General features: G+C 37.8%; 1 protein-coding gene across 1 annotated transcript in view; it reads right to left on the reverse strand.

The window, feature by feature from the left end:
- Positions 1-24,765, reverse strand: part of LOC124169051 (aquaporin AQPAn.G) — a 171,300-nt gene that overhangs the window by 61,208 nt on the left and 85,327 nt on the right. Inside the window, exon 4 of the mRNA XM_046547521.1 lies at positions 21,385-21,735. Within this exon, the coding sequence (XP_046403477.1) occupies positions 21,385-21,609 (225 nt within the window). The 5' untranslated portion in view covers positions 21,610-21,735. The remainder of the gene's footprint in view (positions 1-21,384; positions 21,736-24,765) is intronic.

Raw genomic sequence — 24,765 nt, forward strand, 5'->3', positions numbered from 1 at the left:
GCTGGAGCTGAAGATGGTGCCCTCCTTACCGGGGGATTCGGGGTCCTCCCCGGAAATGGATTTTGACGTTATTCTGGCTATTAAAAACTAAATAGAAGTTAATAAAAAATACAAATTTCTTAGGAAAAAATACTCTGAAAAGTGAGAATTTAACAGCTTATAAAATTTTATTGTACTATGGGTCTATTATCTATATAGTGAATCATTTCCTTGAAATTTGCACTGAAATATAAAAAAAAAAACTCTAAAATAACCCTTTCAGAAAAGGTTAGGTTCTCTTTTATCTTAAGACACTTTATTTTATTTTTTTTAAATAATATTTTTACACTAAATATGTTTAATACAAAGCAACTAAAGAAAACCTAGAATTTGATGCATACAAAAATAAATATTGTTCAAGAATTCAGTCTTTTTTTAGTACCTACACATTTCGTACGCTTCACGATAGACACTATAGTTGTGGGGGCCCCCTAACCTCCGGGCCCTCGGCGATTGCCGACCACCCGACCTGGCCAGACCGCCCCTGCATAACTCCAATCAATGCTAAAGAGAATAAATTGTAATTCTGAATCCAAAGTCTCCATCAATTCCTAGGAGGCAGCCAGCTGGCTGCCAGCTGGCTGGGAATTATGGAAAAATAATTTAAAAAGTGAAAAACTGCTTGGTTGGCCTTGGTCGTAGTACTTCCAATCCATCTACTGGTATGGTCGTACTTACGTGAGAATGAACGCCAAAATGCACGGTTTATCCACCCAACTTGTGTGAACGCATGCACAGAAAATTGAACCTGTTCTAATTTGGTTCATGCATTTGTACATGTTCCGTTCTCGTCTACCATCATTCATGCAATCAGACATTAACTCCTGCGTATTAATGTATCCTGTAACCAGGCCTTTAGTTGATAATAGTAACTCAAACTTTATACTTCACGACCCCTTATTAAACTGTGATAAAAATTATATAGGCCAAACATGTCAATATTTAAAAAATAGGATCTCACAACATAAAACATCAATTAAGACCAAAATTCAAATTTGTGCATTAGCAGATCATGCAATTACAAACAGTCACTCATTTCGTTTCGAAGAGGCCAAAATTTTAGATACAGAACCAGTTTTATCAAAAAGATTATTCAAAGAAATGTACCACATATCCAGAAATAAAAAAAGCTGCAATAAAAGAACAGACATTACTTACCTTAGCAAAATTTATCATAATTTAATAAATGACATAACCAACAAAGAAAGAAATCCAAGCAACCAAATTGTAAATAAATAAATTAAAACACCATCAGACTTAAAGGTAAACTTTGAATATGTATTTCCATGTATTTTAATGTATAACAACTGTAAAATTGCCTGTATTTAACTAATTTTGTATCATACATTATCATTTTTATAGCCCTGAGGATGGACAAATATAATGTCCGAAACGTAGGCAAAGTTTGACAAAATAAACAATATTTACATTTGACCCACATCTCGTGATTTAAAAAAAATATATATATAGATAATAGTAACGAGGGCCAATGCTATACCAGTCTAATTCAACGTGTAAACCTGGCTTCACAGTCAGGTACCATTTACTTCCGATCGAATTCTGTGATTTTGAGCACACCGAATTCGGCTCGATTCGTTCTCGAGTGTCGCATGCAATGGCTTGAACGGTTGCGCCGCCTTCGGCCGCTCCCAAATGCCCCCGGGGGGTCGTCCGCCCCGTTCCCACACGGTGGCGCCCGAGCGCTGGGACAGCAAGCAGCGCACCTTGTATCTGCCTCGCTCACGGCGGCGTTATATCGAGCACTAGGACAAAGGTCGGCGACCTTTTGGAGCAGAACGGCGGGCCTACCCGTCCCAGCGAACCGTCGCGTTTCGGATTGCTTTTTTTTCGTTACTTCTCGTTCTTTTCTTTATCGAACAGAATTCTGGTTTCGGGTCGATCAAGGTTTGTGCAGTGATACCTCGGTAGACGAAGATTATTCATTCCGGAATCGCTCATGTTGGTCGAAACGAGATATTCAGCAGGTTTTCTAGAGGATATCATTCATGAGGCTTTATTTATCATTTATGAGGCTATCATTTATTTCCTGAAATTTGACATGTTTAAAGTTATAACTGTCAATTGAAATTTGATATATTTTATTTTATGCATGTATTTTATATAGAGTAAAACTTTTATATTTTACTTTTTGCCACATTTTGAGGCATGCTGGCCTGATAAAGACAATCGTTTAAGGACAGGTAGAAGGGAGTAAGGGCATGGGACGGCCCCGAATGAGTTACATAGGACAGGTTATAAAGGATGTAATAGAGAAGAAATACGTTGCTATGAAAAGATTAGCGGATAGGAGCAGTGGCGCAGCGAGGGGGGATTTGGGGCATAAACCCCTCTTAGAGCTCAGAGAAATTTCTAAGTTTAATCCATTTTATTTAATTGGGTTGATATTACTAATAGAATAGTGTAAGTATTAATAAAATATCCATGAGAAAGTCGTAAAACTCACCATTTTGAACTATTTATCTTAAAATTCCGCCATTTATTAACCTCGCTTTTCCTGGTGGGTATTCTATACCCCCACACACACCGGTATTAGTTGCACCTAAACCCCCCAGTCTTAATTCCTTGCTGCGCCTCTGGATAGGAGAGAGGAATGGAGAGTTGCGTCAAACCAATCTTAGGATTGCTGGCTAATAATGAAGATCATTTTAGAAACTGTCGAATTTGAGACGAATAAATTAAAACTCGAATGTTATATCCTTTAGTAGACCTGAGTTTCTTAATGGATTCATAATTTCATTTTATTCCGCGATAGCTAACGCATTATACCGTTTGGAGATTACGAAAGGACTATCGGAGTAATTTTGTGCGTTTCATCGGTTGGAATTGATTTGACTTTCTAGGTCTATCCTTGGTTTGTTGATAATTGCACATCCTTAAAATTTCAAGGCGATAGGTTAAGTTTGAAACAAGCAATAAAGGAGATCAAACATGACCCTTTCAGACGGGAGTGTGGCGCCATGTTAACACTCATATTTCTCAGCAAATGGTGACCTTCACCAGATTGCTTGTTCCTTTACTTCTCTTAACCAGTTTCTCTCTTCATGAACGGAAATCTGGTGTCGGGTCGATCTATATTGATGGTTTGACACTAGGTAAAATATAGGCAATTGAGGGATACCCACGTCCTGGGTGTCTGGGAGTCTCCTCACGCCGTTCAGTGTAGTTTGAGGAGTACTTATAAAAAGTAATTGAGGGGATCATCCAATAAGAATATGACTTCGCACGGGGAGAGATGCCTCCCATGTCAATGCGTTTAAAGAAGTACACGCAATGATTCCAAATATAGTTTCATGACATGTGCGTACCCAGCGAGGAGGCAGCTGCCCCCTCTTAGTAGCAAAAATCGCGTAAGTCTTTAAGGAAAATCAGGACTGAATTGTAACGAAAGTTTTCAACACATTTTCTTTAAACCCGCGAAACTTTATTAATATTAGTATAAGACATGTAACCAAAGTAATTTGTTTTTCAAGCAAATAATTTAAAAAACTAATAAAGCGCTGTTATAGTTTTCTTAAAAATTTGTTTTCATTCACCTTTTCCATGCTTAAATGTTACAGATTGAACAACCATGACTTGCCCTACCCTAGTTTTGATCCTGGGTACGCCCTTGCTTCATGACTTCTAATATGACTCACACATAAACCGGTAATAGAGATAGGAGTGGTTGATTTTCAGGTTGTTTCCTATTTAAAGATAATTTGTATATTAAATTTTTATGGGGCTTTAATCGGCAAGGATTGACGTAGCCGGAAACTTAAAGAGGGTAATTAGATAGGTTCTGTCTTCAGAATTCTGTGTTTTGAATTATAAAAACCGCAGACTAGTCTTGGTATCCAGCTTGATGATTGGATATTTGTATTGGACTCGTTTCAATGACTCAATGACAATTTTTGTTACTAGAAGTTATCTGTATTGCTTTATTATATTTATATCTGCACCTGATATCACCCCCCATTTTTATAGTTGATGTCTTATGACGGTAAAGGATTGATTCTTTATTTATTCAAAAGACACTCCAAGAAGAGGCCTTCTTCTCAGGATGGTGCAAGCGTATAGCGACGTATAGCTCTCCAAAAGAAGTTCAGTTATGTTCTTCGGAAAAACACTAATAGGGAATACATTGTTACAGAAGCTTTTAAGTATTGGGTTTTTGAATCTTCATATACTCAGAAGCTGTTCTCTACGCTTAGATTGTTTAAGCGGTTCAGAAAATCTTTCTGAGTGACTCAGAGGATGCCTTTATTGAATAGGCCTTTATTTTCAGGGCGTAAAAAAACAAGAAAATAAAGAGATGCGTCGCTGAATTCGTTTTTTTACTCATTTACACTTGAAATCTCAAAATTGTGGCTATTCTTAAAAGAATCCCTACGTACTTACACTTGAAATTTTAATGATGCATAATAACTCTTTCAGGTTAATGACTGACTCTCTAACATTCCCCACCACTAGCATTTTGAGGCCGCTTGCGTGGCAATAAGTGGAATCAGTTAAAGTTACGTAGATGCAAATTTTATCCAGATAAGGAAGATCTGAGGGTTTTAATCGATTGATGATTTCATTTTGTCATTATGTTCCTACTTATCCCGTCATTACGTAAGTAAAATCTCTCCCGACTGGTGATTAAGAGGGGAGTAGTGGATTAATGAGGCGCTCCACGAAGTTCATTGGCTGGATTTGATTTGAATATGCTATTAAATTAATGCGTGTGTTAATGTGTGTGTTTGTGCGCAGCCTCGCAAACGCACTGAAAAGGTCAGGGGCGCAATGAGACAGGCTCTGACACACTTCAGCGTACGTTAGTGAAATAAGTAGGCGGCGATAATCAGCAAAGCCTTGCGTGTTTAAGCGCCCGCATGTATTACAATCTGTTTTGTTCAGACATTCGCTCAAGGAATAATAGGCACCGTAAGCTTTGCCTAAGCATCGCTATCGTTTCAACTAATCTCCAACTTTCATTCTCCTGTTGTACATTCATATTTGGAGCGAACGATAATTGCATTTAAAAATCGCAGTGACATTTAAGTGAAAGTCTCCCACTGTAGTTGGCGTGCAAGGTTCCTATCGGTTCACGCGTAGCTTTCGAGGGGATCTAAAATGAGATTACTGAAGTAATGAGATGACCATAGGCCCCTCACTAAATCGCGGTAAATTGGTGTCTTAAAACGAGAACAAACACTTTTGCTGGTGGGATTTGTATTTTCATCCTCCACCAGGTAAAAATCACATTATATCTACGGTACATACTTTTTCCATGCAAATCGGCATGGTTACGCTCGCATAGCACTACTTAGTTTATTCTTTCAAAAAATGGTACAAAAATTTTCGTGTGAAGACAGAACGAAGAGCGACGGCTAAACATTCACAAATGCATTGCCTCGTATGATAATTACTGCTTAGCTCTTGGTTTAAAAACTAAATAACCACGTAAGACAACGCATTTTAAGAGGTAGGACTACTATAGCGATTAACGCACTGGATAAGCCAGGCTTTACAAGTTCTGTGGGTTTGGAATCAGTTCTAAGGCGACCCTCACATACATTCTTCGGTGACATTAGCTGTACATTTAAGTACAGGTTCACTGTTAGACTTTTTGATAGCAAAGATTTTTAAAAAATTCTATGCTTTGTTTCCATTTTTACCCTAGCATTTGCCAATTAAACTGTTCTGTGTAAAATTTTCGCCATTATATGACCATCGTGCCGAACTTCCATTCCTATTCTTGTTCCTCATCGTACGGGATTAGTTTGAAACATAACTTGTGACCATGCAATTATTTTATGCATATTAATTGTTTAGAAACAGTAGGTTATAACATTGCGGGCCTGTTCTATTTTACCAAAAATATTATTAATTATTAATAACTACTCCACGAATAAAGATTCAGTGCATCATACGGTTTTTCCTTGTTTTATAATATCTTGCGTATTTAACTTCGAATGCTAAACACTCCATGCATTGGAGACGAGGTAACAGTTGAAATTATTCAATTAGGGAGTATCGAAAAAGTAAGTTTATGAGCTTTGAGGATATTTTTACGTTTACAGGACACCGAAAGAGGATATTCATGCGACAGTATATTGACTTTAAGTTATTAGGAGAGCACTGAAATAAATTGCAAAGAAGTGTGGCTCAAAAATATGACAACTAAAATAATATTTAAGGAAGGTACTAGCAATTTTGACCGCCTTAATGATCCCAATTTTAACATGTCCTTCAATTCACTCTTGTGTCATTCTTCTAGGCAGAGCCGGATTTACCCTAAGTTACGCTATAGGCACCTCTCCGTTGAGCGCCCCTCCTCACTTGAGCCTCCCTCCCTCCCCGATTTTTAGGATAAGGCATAGTCACTCGTATGAGGTGACAGAAGGCGCCCCTTAGGACGTGCATATTTTGCCTTACGGTAAATGCGGCTCTGCTTCTAGGGAAGATGCTGTAAAATTATCTCGCGCTTTTTTCTTTCCACGGTCCTCCAATGAATTTTACTGCTCGAGTTCAACATTTTGAGTATCACTCGTGATGATGCACTGAATTGTTGAGGCCTTTACTTTGTAGAATTCCATTTTATGGTTGGAAGAAAATTAATTTGCTTTTCTAAAAAACACACTTTATTGCCGACTAGTTTCGGTACACTGTACCATTTTCTTGGACTTCAAGACTAGTCTTGAAAATGGTACAGTGTACCGAAACTAGTCGGCAATAAAGTGTTTGTTTTGTAGAAAGCAAAGTAATTTTCTTCCAACCACACTCGTGATGATATGATTTTTTCACTTGCGTAAGGCGTGGGGTCAGTCTTATTCCGGCATTATCCAATGCATTAGTATTTCCTCTCTACATTTTGTAATTATGGAGTTGGTGCTATGTCATGCGTAGTAAGGTGTATGATTGATTACGATCAAGCGCCGAAGGGCAGTGTCTCATGGCAATGGTTACACCTGTTCCCGTTATGTCTTTGGGTTTATGTTTACTCGAACTCGGTTCAAGTTCATCGAAGTGATCTTCCTGTTCTCTAAAGCGTTGTTAATCAAGTCTGCTGGTGACGCCAGAAAGAGACGACTTCGGCTTTGTCTTCAATATAGCTGAATTCATTTAAGCTTAAATTAGTCGGATACCGGTTTTCGAATAAAATATTGGTGGTAGTTCTCGCTCGCAGCTAAAGGTGTACTTACAGCGTCTCGTTTCTATCAGTTTTTGTGCTGTACCGGGCGATTAAAAATACCCCTAGCCAATTGGCGTCGCCAGTGTCGTTGAGTAGAAAATGTTTGTCTAGTTTGAAGCTCACGTGTCTCCAACAGCTCTTCGGCCTTTTTTCCACCAGCCTATGATATGCCCTCATCACCAATCTGTTTTTGGGAAAAAACAGGTCCGCTCCACTTATGGAATTATAATCGAAAAAACTCTTGCATTGTGCACGCTAGACTGGGTTCTGATTAAACAGGAGATGAAATCTTGCACCAAAAAAAGGAAAAAGGGAGTGACTTGAGGAATGGGTGGTGTATATTCACTAGTTTCCAAGTCTGGGGATCAACGGTCGCAATTTTATCATCAGCAGATTATATGATTAACTTGGAAAGGGATTTCTTCTCAGTTACTACGTACCGTTGCCTTACAGTGTAGCACTCGTATTGAAGTGTAAGGCATGGCATGAAAGGTTCCTATCGGTTTACACGTAACATTCGAGGGGATCTAAAATTGAGATTTACAAAGCAATGAGATGACCATAGGCCCCTCACTAAATCGCAGTATATTAGCGCCTTAACAAATTATATTGCTCATGAGTTTTGTATTTTCCTCCTCCACCAGGTCAAAATCACGTGATATCCAAGGTAAATACTTCTACCATAAAAATTGGTGCCATTTGGCTGGAATCACTTCAAGGTTTCAGGTAAACATTCCGTGGAAGTATTCCACACTTTATTCTACGATGTCTGTTCTGTAGTTGAGGGAAAGTAGACCCCTGTCAACTATGCCCGGACATAACTAACTCCAACTAATATTGTACATCTACTTAATACCCTGCGAGCCACCTCTAGGGTGTTTGGCAGGGGGTGATCAATCACCAGCATGCAGCATGCATTTGGACTCCCACATGCACACCACACCGTCCAAAAAACGTCCCGTATAATAGCAAACTATACTACTATATGCTGTTAGAAATAGAATATAGAATAGAAATTCAGAAACATGCATTAAGTTTTACATAGGTTAGTAGCCTACACTACAAGTCATGCAATTTATTTACGAGTTCTATTGCTGCCGTTATAATCTCTTATTGATCGTGGAAAAAATGACATTCGGAATCTGTCTGTTCTGCAATCTATCTCTCTTATTTTATTTATATGATCTGCTCTTCCGTAGTACGTTGGCGTTCGCAAGATATGGTTAACTTCGTCAGAAAAGACACTGCTCTGTAGAGTATTTACATGTAAAAAAGAAAGAATGGTAGACTTTATCGGGTGGTGCGAGGAGTAGGGGGAAAATGACGATGGAGATGGTGCAAAATGGATGAGGGGGTTGTAATTGAATCTGAAAATGAAGCCCCACCGGCCTCGGTGGCGGTGGGGTAAAGCTCTTTCCTGCCACACAAGAGGTCACGGGATCCAGTCCTGCCTTGGCAGGATGCCGCTATCTAGGGCATACACTCGTACACGGGTAATTGTTAAGTTAAAATCCCCGACGGAAAAAGCCAATAATCCTTTTACGGAGGTACAGGAATATATAAATAAATAATTTCTCACCAAAAAAGGCAAAATGCATCCAGTTGAAACTGAGTATTGCGTACGTATGAATTGAAAGGCTGAACGGTATAATTTGGTCGAGTCTTTCTTCCCAGTGTCGGTCAGGGAGACGAGAGCATTCTCCGAACACCTGATTTTGCGCATCATCTTCTTTCTGCGCCTTCATCTCTTGGCCCACGTGACCCACTGGGAAAGGTTTGGCCTCATTAGTGACGGGGCGGTATTGTTGGCCCTATAGCCTCAGGGCCCTATGATTACCGAACAAATTTTAAGAGGTAAAATGCAAGTGAATGGACCGAAATGGTTGGCAGGAAAAGGAGTTATGTATAACACGATAGAAAAGCCTAAGTTAAGACGCAGAACTCGTCACTTTTTGACGCAGTTACGATAACAGCGGTGGTAACAGAAACTATAAAATAAGAGAGATACATTGCCGCACGATTAGGAATAGGAATTTGTTTTCCCCATAAAATTATTCCCCATAAAAGGATGAATAAAAGCTATGCGGGACTAAGAGCGCACATCTGCTTTCTTTTGTTAACTGCATGTGTCCTTACAACCCCCGCCACAAACCCATTTGGGGGGGGGGGGGGCTCGCGAGGTATTATGTAGATACAAACGAATAGCTCGGGATTGTTTCCCAGTTGATATTTGGATGAAATTAATCTTCTCTCGATCATATATCTGCCGGAAAAAATATTTAGGTAACATGTCATTCCTCTTGTTCGTCTGCATAGTCACTGAATATTGCAAAATTGTAACTGGTGCATTGCACTTTGTTTAGAAATTCGATTGTAGCAGAAACGATAAATAAGGGAGATCGGTGAAATTTTGCAGTACGAATTATTGTAGGAATTCGTTTTCTCTCCCCAACGATAAAAGACTAGATAAATGCTATATCGAACTAAGTTAGTCTAATATCTTACAACGACCACCTATATTTAAAAAAATATTATGTTACAGAATAACGGGTGGTGTCCTAAGACCTCCTGCCACACGCCAGCTGCGGCTGTCTGCATGATGGGATAGAGATGTAGTTTTACGCTAATGAAAAGAGGAGGAGAGACTTTGCAAAAAAAAGATTAATCATTTTTAACCTTTTAATTTCTCACCCTATGATCATAATGAAACCGTGTAATGATGATACCCATGGTATAGAAACTTTCTATCTGAATAACACATTGGAATGGTATTTTTTCCGCGGCAAGTCAAAACTTGAATATATTCTTATGACGTGTAAAATTCGATTTATATCGAAGCAGTGATTTAACGAGAGTCATTTCAATATAACTGCGTGGCAAGTGATTTTATTGTGGCAATAAATGAGTGATGAATAATGATAGTCTCCATTTTATCTCTCTCACTTCAAAGGGAATTGCAGTAATGGAGTGAAAGAGTTTGTTCAGTATCAAGTTCATTTATTTGAGTTCATTTTTTTTCAGAATTAAAGAACGGAAAACATTTTGCAAATACCCTTTAGCTAGTGGCCGGTGATTATGGAATTTATTGTATTTTTATGTCGTGTAAGATTTATTTGCCACGAATTTGAAGATCGTTTGCGGCTGAATAATTATTTTCAAATTATATTTCCCTTATTAAGGGTGAGAGAATGAAGGGAAAAAAACACATCCTTCAGGAATACTCAGCCTCCACTGGGATTTGAACGCGCGAACACGGTAATGGAAGAAATAATTTAGCAGTCGCACCAACCGTGTTTCTCGCAGTGTTGATTGTGTTAATTTAGGCTGAGGGAGTGTGTACTACACTGTAAGGCGACGGCATGAAGCAACTAAGAAAAACTAATTTCTGATTTAAATTTATTATCTGCTCTTGATAAAATCGCGACAATCGATTCCCAGACATATAAGCTGGTGAATATACTCCACCTGTTTCTCAAGCCAATGCTTTTTTTTTTGGTCCTAGATATCATCTCCCGTCATCAGAACCAAGTCTAGCGCGAACAATGCAGGAATCTTATCGATTATAATTCCATTAGGTGAATGGCCCTGTTTTTTCTCAAAACAAGATTGCAGATGAGGGCTTAAAGAATCTCCATGTCATATGTCTTTTGCTGGAAAAACCAGCTGAATATGAGACTCCTGGGCTTCAAACTATGCTAAGATAATCTACTCGACGAACTCTGGTGGCGCCAGTGTTTAGGAGTAATTTTAATCGCCCGATAAACAGCGACATCTAAAACAAAAGACGCAGTGAAATACACCTATGTCTGCGACATTAAGTATATTTTTCTTGAGGAGGTAGTTAAAATCAATACCGTGTTGCCTTTCTCTAGTTTGGCAGTAGATGCTAAGTAAAAGTTGTTCAGGGGGTATGTATGGTATTTGGAGGAGACGACCGACAGCTAAGGTCCTTTGCATCGTATGGGAAGGCTAGGGAGGAAATGGTGTAGACAAACCCACCGTCGGCATTAGCCTGCTATTGACGAAAGGTACCAAAAGGGCCACAGCTTTACTTCCCATTCGACGGACGGTGTGCTACACTTGAAGTGCCTTCCTCAACGCACAATGTTATCTTTCCTCAGTAACTTTATTGCTCATATCCTTTAATTTTTTCATTGCCTGTCCACTTTAAACTCCTCGTCCCACCCCAAAAGCGGCTTACAAAGTTTCATGCATACGGAATGAGAAGAGTCAAGATTGGTTGGATCTTAAAGAGCGTTAATTCGATTGAGAAGATTTGTGTTTGCAACTATTCACCTTCACATTATGGCACTTATAATAGAATTAATTTTAATTGATTAAATATTGAGGTTAATAAGAATCCCGTGCAAATATTGTTGTCAAGTTGTCGATTAGTCTGCAAACGGGATAAAACTAATCAAATTGATTTATCAAGTTTGGTTGGAACTCTAGAACCGTCCAAAAAGGCTATTCGCGCTTCCAGCCGGGTTATCTTTCTCCCAAGAGTATCACAAAAGAGGATCCTCAAGTCGGCCTCTAAATGTGTTGTCTCCCACCGCGCATTTAAATGTTTTATAAAAGTCGCCACTCGTGTCGCTGACGGACAAAACGATCCGAGTTTCACGGGGAAATAAGGTATAATTAAGGGTTTTAACCTAAATTCATATACAACATGATTTGATGTATCAAATTCATAACATTTCAATGCTATTCCTCGCATTAAAAACATTTTAATGCAAAATAATGCAAAAAAAAGTTGATTGCATTGCACTCATAACAGCGCCGCGGACATTTTTGAAAACTGATTACAATGCGACCTACGTGGCAACAGAAATCGCCCTTCAATGGGATGGAATTGGGCCTCCTCCAAGCAATCTCCTTGCTCTCTCCATTCGGCTGACGTTTAGGAATCTGAGTAACGTTTCATCATATGGCCTGATGATGGAACGCGACTCGGGTTCCGAAACGTCGGCCGTATGGAAAGAGGTAAGCCGTCTCGAAATCCGAATAGCTTGTTTTGATTATATTGGCCGGGCAAGCATTAGATCTTACTTATAAAAGCGCTACATTCGTCCCAGAGAAGGAGAGCCATGGTTATCACAAAACGAGACTTTTTTTTTAACTGGCGACGCAGGGGACACGGTCACCAATCAGGGGACCGATTCGCCGATCTCGATAAGTCGACCGACCGGGTTCCCATTCATATACGAATGAGTCACGCGGTCGGAAAGAGAAAGTGTTTGGCGGAGTCGCCGCGGGCGATGAATGGCGTGGCAAGCGGTTGGGTGTGAGAAAAAAGTAGTGGCACTTGCACCGGATGGTTCGCGTTGATTGGAGAGAATTACGCGTTTTGGCGGTAAACGCACCTATTGAGCGATTCAATTTGCTGCCCAAATAATAATTCCCATTAATTTTCCATCCGTCTACTCACAATTGTTAAAGCTGTTGAAAAAAACGACCCATTTCATTGCGTTGTGGTTTATGTAACTCTATATATCTACAGCTTATAATTGACAATTTGTGAACGCATTTCCTCATTAAGAAAACATCTGAAAGTTTACTTAGCGAATTTTTCAAAATAAGCTCCGGTCCTATCACCTTAATTTTATTTCGTGCTATTACTTATTTCCTCTTGTGAAATATTAATTATTTATATTAATCGCCGGATATTCAAAGAGAAAAAACATCATTATGAAGATTAAGTGAATGGGAAATAGTCAACCCAAATTGCTTCTGTAGTCAAGATGAGATCAAAATCTAGTTCAAGGCAACTAAAAGATACATTTTCGCAGAACACTTAGAGATGATTTAAGAATTAAGTAATAGTATGACTGTACATTTTCATTAATCATTGGTTTTATTAGTGGAAATCGCCATAAGAATATGCTATCGAATTGGAGTCCGCGTGAACTGTTTAGATCAAAACTTATTGTATTATACGTTTTCTGCATCATTAAAATTAAATATACTCACAACCGGTAATGTGGTTGTGGAGCATACTTGCATGGCAAACATTCCAAGCTAAATATGGATCTAAATGCCATAATCCCTTCTTCCTCAATAGGTGAGTACCTACTAAATCAGTGTTTATTCCACAATGGACAATCGAAGGTGGAACCTTTGGTTTCTTCGGAGATAAGTTAATCAGTTGCCTAAAAATGCCGAGCGTTAACTATAATGGGAGGGTTGATTGTGTAATCCACGACGAGATAATTGTCCAATCGAAGATATCCTCGCCCTACTCAAAAGTTTGGTTTGCCTAATTTATTTTAGCTGAGATGCCGTCATTATGTTCGCATCATTAATGCTATTTGAAAATTGCCACTTCAGATTTACTTCGGAATCTTTTCAGTTCCGTCAATCTGCTGAAAGTTTTGAATTTTATTTTATTGAGAGCTAGTTTCTACTAACGTGACGTATATTCCATTCATAAAAAATAATCTTAAGGCCTATTTACACGGTACATTAACCGTACGAGTTAATGTCTAAATGTATGAACGCGTGCACGGGCACGAAAGTGCACCATGTAACTACCCAACTTGTGCGAAATCATGAACAGAAAATAGAACCTGTTCTAATTTGGTTCATGGATTCGTACATATTCTGTTCCGGTCCACAAGAATCATTCATGCATTCACACATTAAGTCGTAAGTGTTAATGCATCGTGTAAACAGGCCTTTACACATTTATATTTTACACTTAATATATATATGGGCTCCGGTAGTTAAAATTTGATGGTGGCGTATTTTTAGCGGCGTGCGGCGGGCATTGCGGTCAACGCCGATGGCCTCGTAGACGCGAAGTAGCCACTTACGATTACAAGCCGATTGTGTTCCGATCAAGAAATGTAAAACTAAGATAAAATATTGAGTATTTATTCTAGTACCAAGGATATTCTGAGAGGTACATATATTATTTTCAGCTGAGTCGACGGCAAGTAATCGAGTTAAAACGAGTTTAGCACTTTAAATTCGCTGATATTTATTTCATTTGACTTTTCAAAGAACGATCTATTCACCTAAAATATGCATTTTTAAATCCTTTTCCATCTTGATTTTTTTTGCTGCTTGTTTTTCCTCTTAAAAGTGATGAAGAGTTTGATAGAAAAAACAGCATTAGATGCTGCGTGCGGCCTATTTCATTCCTAATGTATGAGATAGCATATCAATTGAGTTCGTCCTTGCTTACCCCAAACCTCTCTAGCACGAAAGAAAAAGCAAGCTCACTTAGGATTTTCTAAACCAATATCGATCAATCAAATTCTGTGATAAGATAAAGCACCATCATTTGACGTTTGGAGATTTAAGAATCTCAGTATCGCGAGATAAGTTGTGAAGAAGAAATTGTTTGAGAAATCAGAAAAAGAATCGAGATTTTTATAAGCCACGAGATGATAAAGCGAGCCGAAATTCACGCCTGTCGCCTGGCAGTAGTTATGTCTGTTATCGATTCGCCGCCTTTTTATACGTATTTCTCTGGAATAAATGAAATTGAAATCACTATCACAAACATGTGAGTTGAAAAAAATTATCAGGAACGACTTAGATGATACAAGCTGGGATTAAATTTTGAAAACTGCCACTTGGGTTGCTCTTCCTAAAGTGAATTCTTTTGTAGGACCTTTTGGAATAGGTACACCAAACAAGTACTTATCGTGCTGATGATGGGAGTAGTGACGAATTGATAGTTTTGCAACCTACGAAACTTAATTTATTAAATTTGATTGGGCTAAATAAACGTTTTACGGAAAATTACTGAGTTGTCAAAGGTCTCATCATCGTGGGAAATTTCCTCGAAATTTAAACGGCAAAGATTGAATGAGCAAGTAATCGTACGTAAGATGCTTCGTTCTGTCGGTGTCAAATGATGGCTTTGTATTCAGGGGTTATTACGCATCGTTTATAAATTATTTTACCTGCCTAGAAGTTGTATTTCCTAACTCTTTAGATTGATATTTAACACCCTATTTTCCATTGTAAAAGTGTGATGTTCTAAGGTATGCTTTTATTTTTTGGGAGATGTAACTTCTCATGTATTCAATAAGGCCGTTGCCCCAAATCCTTTCATATCCAATTCCTTTTTCATGAAATATTCATATGCCCATTGGTCAAAGCTGTCTTTAAAATTTCATTATATATGAGTATTCGTAATGAGGGTGAGATAAACAGCCGTCACCTTGGCGTGCTTTTTATGTAAACGATTCTCGGTTGGGACTACTTATATTCATTCTCTCATATTTATTCTACGGTACGGTCGGTCTCAGCTACCCTCTCGATAAATGGAAGGTTGAGGAAATCTTAGCCAGAGAAAACACGCGTCGTCCCCATTTCTGCGTTGTCTCCATCGCTGGACCGTACGCTCAGTGTCAACCACCTGTCAGTACTCAACTTACGGCTGAGAAAAATGTGACGGATATGTAAGAAAATGGAGGAGGGAAAAACCACATCTAGTCACTCTTGGCCTACTGAGGGCGTAGAGTTCGTGGCATTATACTGGGAGATACGACTTTAAGGTCCCTAGGATTACGCGAAGACTAATTCGACCTAGATATGGAGGTGGGAATAAAAAGGAAATGATATATAAAGTGGAGTTACGGATAGGCATCTGGGTATAGTCATGGTGTAGAAGATGAATTCCGATTGTTTTATCTCAGTTTATGACGGGTGGAATCCCCAAAAATTCAGTTGGAAGATAAGAGAAAATCTTTTCGCTACGTAATTTTTTTTACTTTCTCTACCCTGTGACCTAATCAAGTTAACTCTCTCCTCATATGTCTCGTGAAAAATTATCCAATAAATTTGAGGGACGAATATTAAAGGTTACCGAAAAGAAAACTTTTCTTAAATGTTTTAAGAAAATATTCGTGGTTAATTGAATTTATTTTAACCATATTCCTTTTATTTTTTTAGTAAGCATCATGGGAATTCATTTCAATTAAGGCACAGAAATGTCATTTTTAACTGCTCTCCGGGAGACATCTTGTTCAAATCTATTGCTAAAAATGATTAAATGACAGGAAAAACTTGCATTTTTTACGGCTTGAAAGCCTATCTTCCCATGCCAATGAATTTTTAATCAGTGATTTTTCTTGCTCCTTTCACTATCTCATTTTCAAAGGATAACTTTCTCATCTTCGGAATAAAAGTCACCCACTTTTTAAAAGGTTTATAACAATTGCTAATCGAAAAGTATCTATGGAAATTGTTTATTTTCTCAAAAAAATCTAAGGCTGAAAATTTTCTTTTAGCGCGGTTGTTATCGCCTGCGATTACATAAGAATTTAGTGTATTAGTTGCGGTACTCTTCTATTGTTTGGTAAGGTTTTCTTAAAGACTCGGTGTGAAATTAACCGTATATTGCCTATTATGAATTGAGCATATTAGTGTGAGTTACGCATTGAATATATTAGTGTGAGTGACAAGAGATAATTGGGTATGTTGCAAATTGTACATTTTGTAGTACACTCAAGCCTTCACATCAAAGGGTTTGTATCTGTACATTCAATTTTATACAGCTACAGATGATTAGACGTTGATGCACTCTTGAACCGTGGCGTACATCCTCAGGTTTGGATTATCTTGTCAATCTCTTTGCACAGTGCACATTACACACCTGTTTAAGCATTTAAAATTTTATCGGAATGAATCGGGACGGATATAAATATTTTGGTTTTATGAAAGATTCTCCAATTAAATATTCCTTACCAGAAATTCCTGTTACACTTCCTGGTATTCCATTTAAGCTACGTTTCTGCGTTATTCAGTCGTTATAGTCAATCACTCATTGATATATCCGCCCAATGTGCGTACCGCGAAGTCTCTCTACAACTTTTAGAAGTTCCATTTTTCCATTTTCTTATTTCACATGAGCATAAGTAGCACTCAATTTTAGGCTTTGATAAGGCTTAACAAAGTTTGTCGTTTGATAGATAAAAAATTATTCCCTAATGCGTTCAATTAATGTCTGTAAAGTCTGTAATCTATCAATGACCTTAAACTCAATTTGAAAATTTAGGAAGGATACGGAGATTTTATGTTACAATATTTACAAGTATTGTTGTGTCATGAAAAAAGTTTTATTAAAAAATAAACTGGTCGTTGAATTTTGAAAGTAGACGATATTTATGGTGAGCATTAGTAATATTAATTCTAAGTAATGGTTTCCTGTTATTAATTATGCTTACACATTTTTGGCTACCATGAATTCCACACACATACCAGTCCACAAACAATTAATTATTCAAAATACGTGTTGATAAATTCATTGCACCACAAGATACGTGCCCAAGGGAACCCAAAGTTACGAATAAAGGAGAAATTCGATATCCCAATCACGGCTATTTATTTCATGGTTTCGAAGACTCTGACATATATTCAATAACACATGTAGAAAATCAGAATATCACTGCCCTAATGTTACGAAAACTAGGGTGTTTGCGGAGTGTATTTGGACGGTCTCACCTATCGAGGTCAGTTCCTTCCCTGGGATACACGAGATCTTGATGGACCAGTGAGGTGAAAGGGGATATTTGTATGTATTATAGACATAAGTATCGGTGTTGGGTAACGCGCGGAGAACTGTGTCGAGTGGACTTTAAGGACGATGCTCATCACAGCCAAATTGCTTGAAAAAGGCGTGCGGACCTGCGGATTCACATCTGAAAGGATGTTTATTTGCGGACGTAGCAGACAACTGGGGGTAATATGCACCAATGCAGATTGACGTTTCGGTTCGTGGGGAAATTTGTACTCGATCTGTTGGCGATTAACCCTTCATAGCCCAATTTTGCTTTTAAGCAACATCAAACATGTGCAAATTTTCTGCTCAGTTTAGAAAATATCTAAACTAAGCATTATTTTGTGATTTAAACTACAATGACAAGATATTTATCTGCTACGATGATGGTGATTGAGAGCAAAATTTTCAAGTTTTCATAGTGAAAAATCTTGAAATTTGATTTCTCCCAGAGGCAGCACTGGATTAAAAAGGGTTAATTTGAGAAGACTCAGCATTAGACTTTATGTTTTGTGGTCCCATGGGCTGGATCCATCTCCGAGGACCCTGGTTCGATCTATCTTAGTCATTTTTTCATTACGGAATATTATCGTCCATTTAGGTTTAAAATATTGGATCAAGAATACTTTTTCTTGTTCTGCATAAGATTTATGTAAGGACACTCGGCATTGGTCGTAGTGTTTTGATAATCAATCCTATGAGCCCAATCCAATCCCCAAGACGCGATTTTGACGGATCGCAGAGATTTTCTAGGAATTTTTTTAATAAATAATAATTTTTATAAAAACAGCAATTCAATTCACGAAATTATCAGCAAATAGCTTTTCATCGGGCCCGATTGTTTTCTTATGATGCGTGTAAAGTCTTGTTTTCGTTGGGTAGCATTTTCGTGGTATGAGGTTAATTTCGGGATATGAAGTTTATTTTTATGAATTTCTGGACCACGCCGGTAGATTTTTGGAGGGTAATATTTGTAAGTTAATTCTTGGATTTTAGCCGTCTCAAAGTTTATCAATATCAATTAATCTGAGCTAACACTTGAGTTCAATTAACGTACAATCCCTCCGACTACGTGCTCCTCATTAACTTCTGACTACAATCACTCCCAAAGACTGCATTGGAGATTCTGAAAATTAAAATTGAGATTTTTTTCTCTCGACCTCAATTTTTTGCATGGAATAGCGTCTTGAAGTTTAGATCTATAAGAATTAAATGAATTTTTTTGGCCAAAGTTTCTGTCTGTTTTCATACCTTTTTCAGGAGTTTTTTTTTGCAATAACAATGATTTGTTATTAATAAAAAGAATTGCAAAAAATCCCCGAAGAAAGCGCAAAAATTTATCGAAACGTCGGCCAAAATCTTTTGCATGTATTTCTTAAAGAATTATACTCCAAGACATTAATCGACGTGGAAAATAAAAATTCTCATAGTGAAACGGTACGTTGTCGAACCTGTCAAGTCTCGTACACCCCGCGCGGAGACGAAAGAAGTATGTTTATCTTCATCTTACGGCGATCAGTGAGTCTCAAATCGCTTGCTAAGTATCAAAAAAGCTCGGACGAAAAATAATGTGAGTGGATCGCCCTCCTTTCATAATTCGGCTTCTGAATTTATGGCGCCATTAGCATTAAAATTAAATATAGGTCAGAATGGATCTCGTGTCGTAATCATAAATATTTGACACGCTCATGAGTTCTATCAGACTGCGTGTGAATAATTTGCTCCGTCACCTCATCCCAAAAAAGATAAACTGAAATTCGTAGATATGACTGATAAAAATCGACCAAAACAATAACGATCGATAACCGAGAATACGATACCGTGAGTACCGAGATAATATTACGTCGTTAGAATCATTGTGCTCCAGTTTAAAGGAATCACACAGACGAAAATTTACCAACTTATCAAATGATCATTGCATAAGAAATGTATGTCATACTTGAAACACCTTTAAATAGCTAGCATAAAGAGGGCTGTCATAGAGAAACTTAAATATTCCATGAATTTGTAATATTTTTCTGTCACTTTCATTGTTCAAGTTTCATTTGAAGGCAAAAAAGTATTGTTCGATTAGGTATTTTTATGCCGATGTGTTCGAGTGATTAACATTATTCAATTAACATTATTAATCAATCCTTATAAATGCTGTGAAACGCACCTTTATTGTATTGTATTGTGGAAGTCGCTAAATTTTGGTCAATTCAGTTGTTGCTGAAGAATCCTGTTGATTTCATTTTACAAAAATGCGTGTAGATTCTGAAAGTATGGAGAAATTTCACGTTCTTTCAGTCGAAGTCGCACAAATTTCTTGATTTTAATTATTTTGGTCAATTTGATCATTTAGTATCAGAATTGCTCGTGAAAGCGATGTGAAATGAATTAGTTGGAAACTTATTAACACTGGGAGTATTTATTGGCATTAACTCGTGAGTTTTCTTTATATTTTTATATCACCGACCAGCGTTACTTAATTGCTACTGAGGTCCACCGTTAGTAAATCACTAGGCCGACTTTTATTTAATTTTACAGCCACAGTTTCGGCTGAACCGTTCTTTTGGATCGGTATACCCATATGTGTGTATGATGCACGCACGATTATGTTTTCGTGCGGCACATTAATTTGCAGACGATTCTTTTGCTCCCTAATATCCTTTCCATAAGGTTCCATAACCAAGTTTTACGGATAATTTTCTACTACTGTATTCGTAAGTGTTGCATTCTATCACATTGTGTCTATGTAATTAATTTTTAACCCTTTCAAGTGTAAATATTTCTTAAGTCTGGATCTATATCAAAATATATTTTAAGGTTTTTTTTTTCTGAACGAAACCGAAACTACCTGTACGCCCTCCGCCACCAACAATTCCATTTAAGTTACCAGGAAAACTATGCTTTTATCTCGGAATGATGATTGTCAAATTTACTGATGCCTAGCGTAGAAGAGTATTTTTGTTATATCGGCACTTGGTATTGCCGCTGGGCGGCAGAATCTTGGCACATGGGGATATTCGTGTTGCCTAATCTAAATGCTATTTTATGCGCTGCTGTAAATCCTCCTTGAGCCTAGAGGTTTCTCTTCGATCCAACTAGAGCAGTTTATGGTAGCCATTTTTGAATTATTGAGTGGTCGCTAGAGATAAAACTCGCGACGGGTCATATTGACCCAGAATTTAAACATTTAAAATAATAATGGTCACACGATTTGGAATTAATCTGGGTTTTCGTAATAAGAAACTGAAGCTATAGAAATCTTTTTTGAGTGTTTTTCCATAAGGCTCCATAACCAAGTTTTACAGATAATCTTCTAGTACTGTATTCGTAAGTATCACATTCTATCACAATCTTCGCGACGAGACGTCGAGCGGTATTTTTCAGGATGCAAACACTCGCATTGGGTCAAAACGCTAAATTATGATACATAATATCCGGACACAAAAATGGCATGAAAATATAGATAAAAGTACTTCATGAGATCGCATAGGACGCAAATTGCTAAAATACTGAGCTGAATGTAAGTTTTATTAATTCAAAAACCAATTTCGGGTCACATAGACCCGACGCGACCCCTTAAGGGTTGAATAGACTCTGCAGTGCCTAAAACGTACATGCGGCGTATTTACAGAAAAAATTTTAAAAAACTTTGGTAACTCACCTGAACCATGGCTGCAACTGTAAGTCCAAAGCACAACGCGATGTGGAGGACTGAAGGCGCATAGCCCTCGCTCCAACCAACTGACGTTGAACCGCAACCGACGAGCACCAGGAAGAAAGTCCCCAGGAATTCGGCAGCCAGGGCCCTCCAGATAGAACTCCTCGTGACATCGGAAACGCCGATGATACCCTCAAGCATGGTCTTGCCTCCGTTTGAGCCCTTCATCTTTTCAGCCGTTCAAGTTTCTCTTCTCGTAGAGTAGCCGAGAGGTGTTTTTATGAGTTCACAGGTTCAGGAGCTCCCAAGTGCCGAGATGCCGAATCGCCTCTCACGATCAGTCCTCGCTGGATCCTGAGGGAAGAATGAATATCGGTCCGTTGAGAGTTGCCGCCGCCTTGGTAGGATGGAAGGTCGCGTTTGACCGTGAGAATGGGCCGGGAGGGGAGGTGGTGATAGTGGAGGGGAGGCGACCAATGACGTTCAACACTTGCCGGGGATGTGGCGGGAAAATACTACGCGCGCGCGGAGGGAAAAGTCCCAAGGATCGAAAAGTAGTTTTCCGCATGCAATTATTGTGATGCAAGTTTCATGATACTCAGTATTGTAGTGGCATGCACTAACGTGCATCACGAAAACAAATTTGCACATTTTCTCGAGGATCAAATGCGAATTACGTCATTGATAGAGCAGCATAGTGCAAGCAGACTTGGAATTTTATCAGAGCATAAAGGAGTCGTTTTTACAAAAAACCATAGTTAGCTACACACTGACTGCAATTTAGTTTAAATGGGGTAACGACATGTGCGTTCTGAATATGATTGATTGAACTCAGGAAATATGTGTTTTTACTTGATAAAAAGGGTCATGTATTAAACATTGATCTAAATGAATTTTATTCACAAAAAACCTCAGAGTATGCCTAAATCCCTATCCCTATAAATTCTAATGGTTGAAACCGCATAGGGAAAAGTACCAAGGATCGGAAAGTAGTTTTCCGCATGAAATTATTGTGGTACAAGTTTCATGATACTAAGTTTTGTAATGGTACACACTAACTTGCATCACAAAAAAAATGTGTACATTTCTCGAGGATCAAATGAGAATTCTATAATCGATAAACCAGCATATTCCAAGCAGAGGGGGGGGATTGCTTTTTTCTGAATAAAAAGGAGTCATTTTACAAAACCATGGCTAACAACACACTTTCTGGGATTTAGATTAAAAAGGGATAGGATAGCAACTTTATAAATCCCCCATTGATTGAATTCATGATATACATGTTATTAATGGACAAAAATATCTAGAGGAAACATGAAATTTTTCTAATTTCACGGTAGTTATTTCTGGAAAAAAATCGCACGCTAAGGGAAATATTCCTCAATCTTTATAGAATCCGCTACGTTCGATATCATGGAAGAATTTTTCGCCCGAGAATGTAATTATGGATAATAAGAAAAGAAATACAAAACATGCTTTCCATTAACTGTCAAAGAAGTTTTATGAAACTTGAATGGAAATTTCTGTCTTTGTTTTAGCTATAAGTCAACAACGGAGTATTCATGTGAACTTGGATGATGTAAAAAAACATAGTGGACACAATCACATCCAACATTATCGTAAGCACTTGATTATGTGGCGGATGTATGATCCTCGAAGAGATAAATCCCAATGCTTGAAAAGTAGTTTCCGACATAAAATTATTTTAGTGCAACTTTTATGTCATTAGTGAAATGCACTCGCACCTATTACAAAAAATAAGGAACTTCTCTCGGTAATTACGAGAATCCAATGAGAGTTACGTCAAGTATGATCTAAGCAGAGACCGGGAATTTTTTTATGCGCATAAAAAAGTCGTTTTGAAAAAAAATACAAAAAGAACCTCCTGGAATTAAGTGCAAAGGGGATTACGACATTTTAATTCTGCCACATTTAGTGCCAAACGTGGAATATGCATCATTACTTGACAAAAATACTGGAAAAAACGGAATTCAGTATTTTCTCCATTAGTTATAAGAGATTCCTGGAAAAGTAGCTAGCTAAACCAAATCATTTGTTTATTTAAGTTATCTGCTATAATCGACATCGTATTTTCGTCTTCTTCCGAGAAAAAGATAAAAAGCACTAAATATGTAAAAATTCCCATTAACCATCAGGATAACCCTGCAACTCATAAAGAGTACTTTACAATAAATAAAAGCGAACAAACTATGTATAAACCCACCAATTTATTTTTGTGGTACTACTAGTTTCAAAAAATAAATTGGTGGATTTATACATAGTTTGTTCGCTTTTATTTATTAGAATGAACCTCCACAAAGTTGAGCCTGTTACGATAGAGATTATCGAGTACTTTACACTTTACTTCAAGTACATTCCTGTCAACGAAAGATACTTAATCCTTCCATGTCATGCATCACGATGTATTTCATCTTGAGCAGAATATCAGATATCAGGGAGTGTATTGTTAGTGTGGAGTGTAATAGTAACCTAGGAACACCTTGTGATTGACAAGCAGGATATCTCATTCTCCTTTCTCTCTCACGATTTATTTTGCACCGTGAGAATTTTCTTCAGCAGCGAGCACCCTAATAGATTCTTCTTCCGTGTTCAGCCGATGCTCCGGCCGCCCTATTCACGTTTGCACTCTCATTGTAAGCATTAATCTTAAAGTAGGTATTTTGACAGTTTTGTTCCTCGCTTAATCAATGCGCTGTTCTAATTAAAGATTTAGGTATTCATGTAAGTTCTGCTAGAAATAGAGTGTTTATCATCTTCATGATGTCTGACAAGAAACAAAAATCATGCCTTGCTCTTTCATATTTCGTAGCAGTAGGTAAGATAGGTTCTTCTTTGGACCCAAAATACAGCTCGTATTCATCGTAATTCCAAATCTCTCTGTAATAAATATTTATGCTCGCTCAGATAGAAAGCTACATATTACCTCTTGATACCGTTGGGCTACGATATAACTGTACGGGGTAATTCGTGGCACATTGCCGATTTTATTGATAATTTCAGGGTAAAATCTATGGAGATTATGTTATTTGGCAATATTTGGTGGTATCTATAAATTACCTTCAATAAAATGAAAATATATCTGATTCTACAAAATATTTTGCTCATAGACATGTGTTTTAACGAGTACTCTCTTATTATGAGGGTGTCTCTGAGAAGTTCTGTTAATAGAGGCAGTATTTTGTTGTCTCACATTTGATAATGTGTAATAAAAAATAACCTATGTTAACTCGTCAATAATGCCTTGATGATGTCTGCTCAGCAGTTGAAGGTCATGGAATAAACATTAGTGGAATAGTATGTTCTAATTTTTGAGTTTACACACTGTAACCAATTTATGTTTCTTTAAATGAACCATAACGGCAT

Source organism: Ischnura elegans, chromosome 12 (assembly GCF_921293095.1).
Source record: "Ischnura elegans chromosome 12, ioIscEleg1.1, whole genome shotgun sequence".
Taxonomy (NCBI): domain Eukaryota; kingdom Metazoa; phylum Arthropoda; class Insecta; order Odonata; family Coenagrionidae; genus Ischnura; species Ischnura elegans.